Source organism: Haliotis cracherodii, unplaced genomic scaffold (assembly GCF_022045235.1).
Source record: "Haliotis cracherodii isolate W230 unplaced genomic scaffold, xgHalCrac1.p SCAF_2, whole genome shotgun sequence".
NCBI classification, from domain to species: domain Eukaryota; kingdom Metazoa; phylum Mollusca; class Gastropoda; order Lepetellida; family Haliotidae; genus Haliotis; species Haliotis cracherodii.
The window spans coordinates 35633259-35647208 of NW_027266275.1; the positions used below are offsets into that span (position 1 = coordinate 35633259).

General features: G+C 39.9%; 1 protein-coding gene across 2 annotated transcripts; it reads left to right on the plus strand.

The window, feature by feature from the left end:
- The first annotated feature begins 2017 nt into the window (after positions 1–2017).
- Positions 2018–9862, plus strand: LOC139468037 (chitotriosidase-1-like). 2 transcript variants are annotated; one of them, XM_071249725.1, is made up of 9 exons: positions 2018–2040; positions 3545–3615; positions 4843–5023; positions 5988–6240; positions 6876–7000; positions 7589–7706; positions 8041–8205; positions 9024–9143; positions 9646–9862. In XM_071249725.1, the coding sequence occupies exons 2-9, from the start codon at positions 3564–3566 to the stop codon at positions 9781–9783; spliced, it is 1152 nt and encodes a 383-aa protein (XP_071105826.1). In that variant the 5' UTR covers positions 2018–2040; positions 3545–3563; the 3' UTR covers positions 9784–9862. The 2 variants fall into 2 exon arrangements, with proteins under 2 accessions (XP_071105826.1, XP_071105825.1); XM_071249724.1 differs by lacking the exon at positions 2018–2040 and adding an exon at positions 2210–2319.
- The last annotated feature ends 4088 nt before the right edge of the window (positions 9863–13950 follow it).

Sequence of the window (13950 nt, forward strand, 5' to 3'; positions counted from 1 at the left end):
CTGGAGATGCAATGACGCTGACCAGGGTTTTTCGGTTTTCTTTCGGTTCCTTGCGGTAAGTATGATCAGTACACGCCATACTATCAGCAGCTGGAGAGGGGGCACCTGTGAGGTTAGGTGGATTCGTCAAGGCCCCAGTCATCTGTTTGAACAGCTATGCTCCCCTAAACAGTACAATCAGATTTTTACTTTCATATGAGGAAGCGCACATTTGATATTCTGGGGATGTGTCTGTGTTTTTATTAAAAAATAAACTGTCCCAGAAAATGCTTGAAAAACAATAAAACATGCTTCAGACAAAATACTCTTCCACAAAACATAAATTGTTGCGAGTTAAAAAAAATTTTTTTTTAAAAAAGGCTCATAATTGTAATTAAAAAATATCCAGTCTAAAAAATATCCACATGTTGTTGATGCGTTCTTCAATGACGATTAAAAGTGTTAAAATAGCTGGATATCAAACTCTTGTATCATGAAAGAAAAAAGTCTAACATTCTGCAAGTATTTACATTCTTCAACGTCTTTTAAGCTGAGTGATGATAACGAGCATGTGTTATTATCTATCTATAAACAACACACAATAACGGATTACATTACACAAGGACATGCAAATGGCCCTTGAAATAGTTTAGAATGAACAAATACTCAAAGCACAATATGGTAAGATTACATGATTCTTAAATGCAAAACATATCAGTATTTTGGCTGCACATTTCCTCAGGAACAGTCATCTACAAGAAGCATAAATACTGAAGGTATGAAAGGCATAGCTTTAGATCTTCAGCAGTAAACTGAAACTGTTTTAAAGTAGGGAAACATCAAGTATGTTAAGCTGCCCGTTGCAGACAAACCAGACATTATGTATTTAATTTTCTTCACCTTTATGTATTTTCACAATGCACTAAATATGATATTGTTAAGCTAGTGATGAGTGTTTTCCAACGGCTTTGATCAGTATTTTGGTTATACCATGGTGTCGCATCTCAATGTGGGAAAAAGGACCGAAACAATGAGGGGCCAAAAGCTTTCTTTTTTCTTGAAAAATGTGTTTTGGTGTTTAAAGCCACCCTCTGTAAAGAAACTGATTTTGACCCAGACAGACTAGTGATTGACATTGCGAGCAATGATCCATGGAATCAACCAAATCATTGAGTCTGACCAGCTAATACACATTAACCACGTTGACTAGACACATTATTTTGTGACCGAGTTGATTTTCAGGTCGCTTTGACAATATTTCTACACTGTGTAAAATGATGTACTTATAATATTGCATAGGACTTTTAAATATTAATGCCATAGAATACGAACCGATCTGAAACACTTATGCCTCCATGACCGCATCAATAATTTGAATTAATAATACTGACATGACACAATCCCACCATCAGTGTCACATCATTTGCATAAATCAACAATAATGCAGGGTGATTTGCATAGCATTGTATAAATTTTCTTATTTCGAACCATAAACATGACAAACATAATACATATGTTTTACATTATGATTATGGACACTCCAAGCGTGACACAGTGACATGTTCAAATCGCACAATATCGGCTCAGACATGATGCCAAACGCCATTGACCGTCGATTTGGCGCATACGGTGTCCCGTACGTGTATGCGTATGCATGGCCGATTCCATGGAATGACCGACGAGCGTCAGATTGGCATATTTAGTATAGTATATATTAGTATATTAGCATATTTTAGACTTTTTTCTATTAAATTAGAATTTGTGTTTTATATGAAATTTATTATGTGTTATTACTTGAGAATAGATGGTGAAAAGTAAGTTTTGGAGTGTTATATTCCTTTTATATGTTTAATCTAAAAACAAATCAAGCGATGCTTATTCTCATAAAACGATTTCAATTTAATAAAAATACCACGAGTAAAAGTTGTCTCGTTCGTGCTTTGGCACATATATGGGCTGAACTCGCAAGTCTCTACTGTCTAGCCACGCCTACAACAGGTGGTTCTAATCAGAACACAATATATAAGACGTCTTACATGGGCGTTTTCCACTAAAACACAGGTATGTATGATTTCTTTAGAATATTCAAAGGCTTTTGACGCTTATATTTATGTTTGAATTCTTGATTTAATTTCACCACAATTCTTCAAAAGTCAGGTTAGGTTAATTGTTAAAATGTATGATTAAAAAATATGCCGGATATTATTATAACAGTTTTGTCGCAGTAATGGGCCACAGACACGTTCACTATAGTTACCTGTGCCAGTTCTCATACGACCCACGTAGACATCGTGTCTTATCACAGAGATACCTATAGAGAAACAGGTAACTTGGACGAAGGTAGGCCCATACAGACCTAGAGTCGGTTTCGCAATTTTACATTGTGCTAAGGCAGTTTTAAAGATTGAAAAAAATATAAAGTATTTCTTTATGCTTTTCTTGTTAATTCTTTTCCTTTTTGTTACTTTGTAGTTATGTAGTGCATATAATTAAACATCAATGTCTGTACATATGTATTAAGGATAGGGCCACCTCAGTTGGATAACTTTTGCCCAATCCCTTGAACATTTGTATCAAGAACATATGTTCGAGGGTTTGATCAGTTTGTGCAGGTAGACTATATATATTACACTGAGGTTAGAGCAGGTAAAGCCTATAGTTAGCAGGGCATTTAGAGCCCTGTTCCACCAGGCGACCTCAGCTTACAGCTATCGGAGATCTATATTAAAGTATGTGAGTCAGGATCGCCTCAGCGCTAAGATCGCTTTTGTGGAACGGGGCCTAGGGTCCGAGTGATTTAACGTTTTTTTAACCATGTATAATATCCGTATAACCTTTGCACTATAGATGTTGAAACAATATTGTTTTTGTAACCGTGTTTACCAATTAGCATAATGATATTTGCCTAAGTTGGTGGGTCTTTCTTACAAAAATAGTCCTTATCAACAAAAAAAGTTTGTTTTTCTGTTTGTTCGAGTCTTGACAGTGAAGCTTTCGAATTACAAATGCTTGAATGAACGTTAGGATAACACCCTGAACAAAGAACATATGTTCCATTGCACATGTGTCTAGTCATTTAACTGAAAAGTCCTTTTGCAACTGAAATAGTGTTCAAGCGTTGTTACGTCGTACCAACTCTGTCGTCTCCGCTGTCAGCCCTGAGAGCTTAAGTTCGGTGGTTCGATCCCAGAATGCATCATACCAAGTCGTTAACATATGGCACTTGTTGTTACCCTGCCTTGCGCTCGGCAGTACTTTGACAAAAGATGGACTTGTCGGGGCTCAGAGTCAGTATATTGTATCCTTGTTAAACAGTGGCTAGCACTATAAATACGGCATTTGCCCAGACTAGGACTAAGCACACGTACACACACACACGCACGCACGCACGCACGCACGCACGCACGCACGCACGCACGCACGCACGCACGCACGCACACACATGCAAATGTTCAACTTGGTTCCTCTGAAAATGTACAGACTTTGCAAATATAAAGTGTGAATTTGAAATATACTCAAAGATGCTGTGAAGCTCGCGGTTGAATTTATTAATGTTTGTTTGCAGGCTGTTTAGTTCTTGTGGGATGTATTCGTGGTTGCAGTTTACACTCTTGCTGGTAGCATGGCAGGCCCACGGTAAGATACACGGCCGCGTGAATAGCGATTGTGTCGACCCAAAGTCTTAGTATTGAACTTTCTAATAGGCACTCTTCAATCATTTAGGCGGAAATTAACTCGACAAGATATTATTTTGCTTCATATTGTTAGCATGTGGGACCGACGGTCAGTTGCCTTTATTTACAAAAATGCCGGGCATAAAAAGTATACACACTGAAACTTGGATTTGAAAAGCGTTTTTGAAAGGTTACCAGGATGAAAACAGTCGCCGAAAGACTGCAAACAAGGTAAAAACAAAAACTTTGATACCCGTGTCAGATACGTCACCATCGAAAACTATTTCTTGTTTGTTTCATTTTTTAGCCTTCAAACAGGTGTATACTTTCACTTGTCCGGCAGTGTACTTTCGGGAAGCTGCACCGTCCACAATCCATTTATACCACATATCGATTTGCTTCATAAAATCGGGTTATCAACCCGATTTTGTTATTCCACCCTCGATTATCCAGTTTATCATTATTTTCCATATTTAGATAACCCGGACCAATTCGCCCAATTCAACTATCTCCATTACGCAATTGCCGCCTCTTACACACGAGTCCTTCATATATTTATTCGATAAAAAAATATACTAAAGTTGTAGCTGGAAACGATAATATGTATATCAATGTAAAACACAGGTTGGGGTGTGTGTGTGTGTTGGATGGATGGTGGTGGGGGTGGGTGTGAAGTGGGGGTGTGTGTGGGGTGTGTATGTGTGCGTGCGTGCGTGCGTGCGTGCGTGCGTGCGTGCGTGCGTGCGTGTTTGTCCGGATTACCCATACACATCCGAGACGGTGTCATTTGATTATACGGCTATTTCAAGCCTCGTGTCACTCGGGCCGGATTTAAAACGAACCTATGGTGGCGGATGGTTCCAGGGTATGTATCATAATTGAATGAAGATATATTACCCTTGATAATCGAGGATGAACACATTCAAGGGGTGATGCGTATGTGTGTGTTCGTGAAGGTGTGTGTGTGTGTGTGTGTGGGGGGGGGGGGGGGGTGGCGGGGGATGTCTGTCTGTCTGTCTGTCTGTGGTACCGTGACAACTGTTGAGTATGATTCGACCTGTTTACAAACGTATACAAACCTACAGTTACATAAAGAACTTTGTTGGAACTTTGCTGCAAACATCATTGAACGGGACCTTTAACTACGCTCTATTCAGTTCTGTATGTAGCTTTGGTTCTTCATCAACAGCGGTGAAATATCAGCGGTTCTGCTACTTTGCCGGCTGGGCACGTTACCGTGCCGATCCCGTGGCCTTCAACCCCGAAGACGTCGGTGTCAACCTGTGCACACACCTCTCATACGCCTTCGCCGAAATTGACACCTCCGGAACTAAAATTATCCCGGGAGATCCTTCGGACGATCCTGTCATGTATGTGCATTTTCATACATCATCTAGGCAAGGGTGTAACGGCGGCATTGGTGGCCGAGTCGCCCAAAACGCCGCAACGCGAGGTACAGTGTTACGTCCCTTAGAAGAAATCTGTCCCAAATAATAACAGTTTTTTTGTACAATGACATGCATATTATTCAATCACTAAACTTGATGATAATGCAGTGGAAAGTTACACGTGTTCTGGGGGAATTATAACTCCTGGAATACTAAACCCCTACATACACACACACTCCACACCACACCACACCACACCACACCACACCACACCACACCACACCGCCCGTCTATCAGTTAGTGAGACTGTCAATGATATCGGTGCTAATCTAGGATTCGAACACATTGTCAGCGGCTCCTGGCATTACTAAGGAACACAACTCTGTACCGTCTTAAACCACTGGGATTCACATGTCTCCATAATTACGAAAAAACAAGTAAAGGCACCTTTGCACTTTCTAGTTTTGGGGCGGTAAGTTTTACATATGTAAATGGATTTTGATGCCATAGATGGTGATTTATCTATCCACTTATAGGTTCCGAATTTCGTCAATACTGCAAGGATAATATATAAAATTGATGCAAAAATAGGTTTGACACTGCTGATTTATCTAAGGTCACATGCTCTAAATCTCACGCGTACCCCTGTATTAGCTTTGCAGCTGAACGACTCTGGAACCTTCATCTTCCTCTGTCGAAGAAATTAATCACTTACCTGAAACCCTCGAATACGGGTATGGTGCTAACAATATATGATCATAATAAGGACGAATCTAAGATTCGAACCCAACGGATACTAACACTTCTAAGGGACTGAACTCTGTATAGCGAACTGCCTCGCCACCCGGAAGTCAATTGCCCCTTGAACATATGAAGTCAAGAACGTCCAACAAAAAATAGTTCTGATGTAAACGTAAAATATTTTTGTTTTTACTTTGTTTTTTAGGTACAATCGTTTTACGAGCTTGAAGAAACAGGATCCCAACCTGAAACTACTTCTGTCTATTGGGGGTTGGACAGGCAAGCTCAAAGAATTCTCCACTCTGGCATCAACTGATAGCAACATCAACACCTTTGCAAGAAACGCCATCACATTCCTACGCAGCCGAAACTTTGACGGCCTTGACATAGATTGGGAATTTCCGGCAACCAGAGGAAGCCCCCCAAGTGACAAGCAACGATTCACAAGGATGATTCAGGTGAGTCATACACACACAAACCCTGCCAAATCCGTAGAGGAATTGTATGGAGTCCTAGAAGGGACATTGTCGCGTTTTCGCCCTTACAAAAACAAGCAAAAAGTGTCAAAATTAACCAAAGCGCGACAATGTGACAGTGATACAAATGCGACACCCCGACAACGTCCCTGCTAGGATTTAATAGTATTCTTTTACTGTAAACATCTATTTTCGATAGGTAAAGCAAACTCGTCCTGTATCCATGCACTGTAACATGCTCAAGCATAACATTTCGACAGCTTGCGAAATTATTCAATATGCCAGGTTTTTGCAAACTGGCTCGGCGGAGTAGCCTTGTAGTTAAAGGCCCAAGTTCCATACCCCACAAGGGTACAATGTGTAAAAACCAGGTTTTTGGCGTGCCCCGCCCTGATATTGCTGAAATATTACAAGCGGCTTAAAACTAATACACGCTCACTCGCTCACTCGCTCACTCACTCAATAGAAATGACTACAGCGGAAGTGACTCTACTTTAAATCCCTGACTTTTCGCCTTATGCTTATATAATGCATGTAAACATAAAGCAGATCTGTTCATGTATATTAATCAAACAGAGTCATTTAATATGGTGTGACTTTCTCAATTTCTCTTAAAGCTAATACGTCAAGCTTTCGAGACCGAGGCATCTCAGACGGGCAAGGACAGGCTCCTATTAACCGCTGCCCTGGGCCCAAGTCCCTACCGGGTCAACGTGTCGTACGAGGCGGTCAAAGTCGCCAGGTCAGTACTGGTGTGTAGTCCCGCCCCATACATTGTCCTCGCCAGGTCAGTACTGGTGTGTAGTTCCGCACCATACACTCTCCTCGCCAGGTCAGTACTGATGTGTAGTCCCGCCCCATACATTGTCCTCACCAGGTCAGTACTGGTGTGTAGTCCCGCCCCATACATTGTCCTCGCCAGGTCAGTACTGATGTGTAGTCCCGCCCCATACATTGTCCTCGCCAGGTCAGTACTGGTGTGTAGTCCCGCCCCATACATTGTCCTCGCCAGGTCAGTACTGGTGTATAGTCACGCCCAATACACTGTCCTCGGCAGGTCAGTACTGGTATGTAGTCACGCCCAATACACTGTCCTCAGGACTAATGTAGATGAAAGCCCAAAGCATCGCAGGTCGTGTTGAACCATTTGCCGAAACCTGCAAACACGGCCGAATAATTCTGAACACAGCTCAGTCAATGAGCGGCACTTGTTTAATGGAGTCAAGAATCGGATTTGCTTTGATGAGTGAGTGAGTGAGTGAGTGAGTGAGTGAGTGAGTTGTCCCAACTTCCAATACGACCACTGCCTTCATGTTTCAATTATCTTCAGTCACCTGGATCTCATCAACCTGATGACGTACGACATGCATGGGGGTTGGGAGGAGATTCAGACGGCGGCTCACCACTCCGCCCTCTACGGCACGCCCACCGACAAGACTTATAACGTCGTAAGTGACGCTTCGTGATGAGTGGTCACAGCAGGGACGACATAATCATTTTAAGAGTTTGATGCGTTTCAACAGAGAAAGTCCCTGTGGTATTGAATGTAAAGAGGCCACTAATGCCTTGTGCTTGTAAAATGCATGGGGCTCGCCAGTGTTACAGTGTGCTGGGATCGTGCTTAAATGAGTCAAGGTATATCTGTTATCTCGCTGAGATCCGATCTCCCTTGTCTCTTTCACTGGCAGTCATTTGAATGATGTAACCTTATTGTCACAATTCTGTGATATTGATCACTGTGAAAAAACACAAGATTCGGTCTCATCTGTACGATTTCTACAGGACTACCTTGCCACGTACTGGGCACAGTTGGGAGTTCCCAAAGACAAGATTCTCCTGGGGCTCCCCTTCTACAGTCGGACTTACACTCTGGCTGGAGGGAATGTAATTGGGCCGGGCAAAGCAGGCACCTACTCGGGAGAGAATGGGACACTTGCGTACTATGAGGTGAGTGGGATGCTAGCGTACTGTGAGGTGAGTGGGATGCAAGCGTCATATGGGGTGAGTTGGCCGCTAGCGTACTGTGAGGTGAGTCGGACACAAGCGTACTTTGAGGTAAGTGGGATGCTAGCATACTGTGAGGTGAGTCGGACACAAGCGTACTTTGAGGTAAGTGGGATGCTAGCGTACTGTGAGGTGAGTCGGACACAAGCGTACTTTGAGGTAAGTGGGATGCTAGCGTACTGTGAGGTGAGTCGGACACAAGCGTACTTTGAGTTTAGTGGGATGCTAGCGTACTGTGAGGTGAGTCGGACACAAGCGTACTTTGAGGTGAGTCGGATGCTAGCGTACTATGAAGTAAGTGAAACGCTTGCGTATTATGAGGAAAGTGGGGCGCCAGTATAACTATGAGGTGAGTGGGATGCAACTTCAATATGAATATCTTTTGCACTTTTATTTTTCAATATAATCTCCATTCACCTCAATACACTTATTCCATTTGTCCTTCCAGCTCATGATGACCAACTAACCTGACTGTGCCAGGATCACCCAAACCCTCTTTGCTGCAATTATTTATTTTATTCTGTAAATAGTAATAATAATAATAGTAATAATAATAATAATAATAATAATAATAATAATAATAATAATAATAAAAAAAATAAAAATAATAATAATAATAATATAAAATTTAAAAAAAAATAAAAATAAATAGTTGCAGTAGTAGTAGTAGTAGTTGTTGTTGTTGTATTTATCAGCTAGATAATAAACACAAAAGCAACTATTGTAATTGAAAGTGCACTCAGTGGTGTTCCTGTATGCAGGTGTGCAAGATCCTGCAGGACGGCGCCACTGGTCAGCGTATCGACGCACAGAAGGTGCCCTTCCTGGTCAGCAAGAACCAGTGGGTTGGCTATGATGATGAGAAGAGTCTGGCGGCGAAGGTGAGGCGACCCTCAGTGGTCTGACAAGCTTCAGCAGTATTTACACAAGTACTGAGTGAGTTGGGTCGTACACAGCTTTTAGCAATATTTTAGCAATATGGCGACACCAGAATTCGGTTCAAAGAGGGAATCAAACCCGGACATTAGACATAAACAGCGAGCGCTTTAACCACTGGGCTACCCCGCCGCCCATTCATACACAAATAACAAAAACTGTATTTTCATAACAATATCATCCCATTGAAGTAATTTGAAACTTCTGATTAGATGTGTATTTTGATAAGGGATCAAAGTGTAGCATGGTTGTACTCGAATCACATAAGTTAATGGAATAGCACCAACAGTACAACAGCAGTGTGGTTTGAAAATTGATTGTATTTTCTTTGTATTTTTATAGGAGAGTGTTTGCAAATATACAAGTTGTTTTAAAGTCTTCTTTTAGCACTGTGCCAATGGCAAATAGTTATAGGATTCTAAAGACACCATCTCGTTTGCGTTGTAGGTGAAGTACGTCATCGACAACGGTTTTGGCGGTGTGATGGTGTGGGCCCTGGACATGGACGACTTCAAGGGCATCTGTGGCAAAGCTTTCCCTCTCATGAAAGCTGTGAAGAGCGCATTTGGAACTTTGATTGGATAACAAAGCGACATTCCTTCATTAGGGTGACCCTGGGCTAACGTTGTTATGTTTTGTGTGTAAATAAAACCAATAGAGCGATTATCCGTTCAATTGTACCATTAGGAGTTAGCACTATAACGTGGAAGGTTTGAGGAGAAACGTTTGTTGGTAGGTTTGGGCTATCCAAAAGGTTCTCCATAGCTACTCTAGCGTCATCGTTCGAGTCGTTCAGCTAGAGCTTCCTTAATGTTTAGGAACAGGTGGAAGCTTTGAAACTACAACGAGCAGATGCATTGTCATTGCCAAACCTTCTGTGATAACTGAATGTTCTCTGTCCTGGGAAATGCCCCCTGAACTAGCAGCCATTCACCGGTCGTGAATTCTCAGGATCATTTCTGGTGTTGCTGACGTAACTCGCCTTCCAAGACGGGGGTCGTCTTCAAGGCTCTCACTGCCACGCTTAAACTCTGCTGCCTACCTCTTTACGGTCGCTTAGGAAAGGGCGACCTCCTCTATCGTTGTACTCCTATCTTCATGACTGGCTTTTTTTGTGTTGAGCCTTTTTTCTGCAAGTACTTGATCACTGCACGCGTCTCATGTTTGTCCATTTCCCAAAGCTCTGAGACCCCTGCTTATGTTACTGACTTGTCACAGCGAAACAATTTGCTCAAGTTGTTGTTTATTGACCTAAAAGATTTTACTTCTTATGTGTGTCTCACAACTTATCAAACAGCTCTCGTGTTTATGTTAAAACCAATCACAGTAAACCTTTCAACCCATCTATCATACTTTCAAGAGACCACTTCATAAAACAATGTTCTGATAAGTTATTTATATTTTGACCACCGACATGATAAAGTTGAGAAAACAAATATTTCACCGACAAAATATCATAATTTGATGTGCTACTACACAAATACCATTAAGGTAAAATATCATAGCATGGTGTGTAACTAGACATCGGAGTGGCAACATATCATAGCATGGTGTGTAACTAGAAATCAGTGAGGTAAAGTATCATAGCATGGTGTGTAACTAGACATCAGAGAGGTAACATATCATAGCATGGTGTGTAACTAGACATCAGTGAGGTAAAATATCATAGCATGGTGTGTAACAAGACATCAGAGGTAAAATATCATAGAATGGTGTGTAACTAGACATCAGAGGTAAAATATCATAGCATGGTGTGTAACTAGACATCAGTGGTAAAATGTCATAGCATGGTGTGTAACTAGACATCAGTGGTTAAATGTCATAACATGGTGTGTAGCTTAACAGCAGAGGTGTAAAATGTCATAACACGGTGTGCAACTTAACATCAGAGGTGTAAAATGTCATAACATGGTGTGTAACTTAACATCAGAGGTGTAAAATATCATAACATGGTGTGTAACTTAACATCAGAGGTGTAAAATGTCATAACATTGTGTTCAACTTAACATCAGAGGTGTAAAATATCATAACATAGTGTGTAACTTAACATCAGAGGTGTTAAATATCATAACATGGTGTGTAACTTAACATGAGAGGTGTAAAATGTCATAACATGGTGTGTAACTTAACATGAGAGGTGTAAAATGTCATAAGATGATGTGTAACTTAACATCAGAAATCTAAAATGTCATAACATGGTGTGTAACTTAACATCAGAGGTGTAAAATGTCATAATATGGTGTGTAACTTAACAGCAGAGGTGTAAAATGTCATAACATGGTGTGTAACTTAACATCAGAGGTGTTAAATTTCATAACATGGTGTGTAACTTAACATCAGAGGTGTAAAATGTCATAACATGGTGTGCAACTAACTAGACATCAGAGAGGTAAAATATCATAGCATGGTGTGTGACTAGACATCAGAGGTAAAATATCATAACATGGTGTGTAACTAGACATCAGAGGTAAAATATCATAGCATGGTGTGTAACTAACTAGACATCAGAAAGGTAAAATATCATAACATGGTGTGTAACTAGACATCAGTGGTAAAATATCATAGCATGGTGTGTAACTAACTAGACATCAGAGAGGTAAAATGTCATAACATGGTGTGTAACTTAACATCAGAGGTGTAAAATATAATAACATGGTGTGTAACTTAACATCAGAGGCGTAAAATATCATAACATAGTGTGTAACTTAACATCAGAGGTGTAAAATATCATAGCATGGTGTGTAACTTAACATCAGAGGTGTTAAATATCATAACATGGTATGTAGCTTAACAGCAGAGGTGTAAAATGTCATAACATGGTGTGTAACTTAACATGAGAGGTGTAAAATGTCATAAGATGATGTGTAACTTAACATCAGAAATCTAAAATGTCATAACATGGTGTGTAACTTAACATCAGAGGTGTAAAATACCATAACATGGTGTGTAGCTTAACAGCAGAGGTGTAAAATGTCATAACATGGTGTGTAACTTAACATCAGAGGTGTTAAATTTCATAACATGGTGTGTAACTTAACAGCAGAGGTGTAAAATGTCATAACATGGTGTGCAACTAACTAGACATCAGAGAGGTAAAATATCATAGCATGGTGTGAGACTAGACATCAGAAGTAAAATATCATAACATGGTGTGTAACTAGACATCAGAGGTAAAATATCATAGCATGGTGTGTAAGTAACTAGACATCAGAGAGGTAAAATATCATAACATGATGTGTAACTAGACATCAGTGGTAAAATATCATAGCATGGTGTGTAACTAACTAGACATCAGAGAGGTAAAATGTCATAACATGGTGTCTAACTTAACATCAGAGGTGTAAAATATCATAACATGGTGTGTAACTTAACATCAGAGGTGTAAAATATCATAACATGGTGTGTAACTTAACATCAGAGGTGTAAAATATCATAACATAGTGTGTAACTTAACATCAGAGGTGTAAAACATCATAGCATGGTGTGTAACTTAACATCAGAGGTGTTAAATGTCATAACATGGTATGTAGCTTAACAGCAGAGGTGTAAAATGTCATAACATGGTGTGTAACTTAACATGAGAGGTGTAAAATGTCATAAGATGATGTGTAACTTAACATCAGAAATCTAAAATGTCATAACATTGTGTGTAACTTAACATCAGAGGTGTAAAATATCATAACATGGTGTGTAACTTAACATCAGAGGTGTTAAATGTCATAACATGGTATGTAGCTTAACAGCAGAGGTGTAAAATGTCATAACATGGTGTGTAACTTAACATGAGAGGTGTAAAATGTCATAAGATGATGTGTAACTTAACATCAGAAATCTAATCTCATAACATGGTGTGTAACTTAACTTAACATCAGAGGTGTAAAATATCATAACATGGTGTGTAGCTTAACAGCAGAGGTGTAAAATGTCATAACATGGTGTGTAACTTAACATCAGAGGTGTTAAATTTCATAACATGGTGTGTAACTTAACAGCAGAGGTGTAAAATGTCATAACATGGTGTGCAACTAACTAGACATCAGAGAGGTAAAATATCATAGCATGGTGTGTGACTAGACATCAGAGGTAAAATATCATAGCATGGTGTGTAACTAGACATCAGAGGTAAAATATCATAGCATGGTGTGTAACTAACTAGACATCAGAGAGGTAAAATATCATAACATGGTGTGTAACTAGACATCAGTGGTAAAATATCATAGCATGGATTGTAACTTAACATAAGAAATCTAAAATATCATAACATGGTGTGTAACTTAACATCGGAGGTGTTAAATGTCATAACATGGTGTGTAGCTTAACAGCAGAGGTGTAAAATGTCATAATATGGTGTACAACTTAACATCAGAGGTGTAAAATGTCATAACATTGTGTGCAACTTAACATCAGAGGTGTAAAATATCATAATATGGTGTACAACTTAACATCAGAGGTGTAAAATGTCATAACACGGTGTGCAACTTAACATCAGAGAGGTAAAATGTCATAACATGGTGTGTAACTTAACATGAGAGGTGTGAAATGTCATAAGATGATGTGTAACTTAACATCAGAGGTGAAAAATGTCATAACATGGTGTGTAACTTAACATCAGAGGTGTAAAATGTCATAACATGGTGTGTAACTTAACAGCAGAGGTGTAAAATGTCATAACATGGTGTGTAACTTAACATCAGAGGTGAAAAATGTCATAACATGGTGTGTAACTTAACATGAGAGGTGTGAAATGTCATA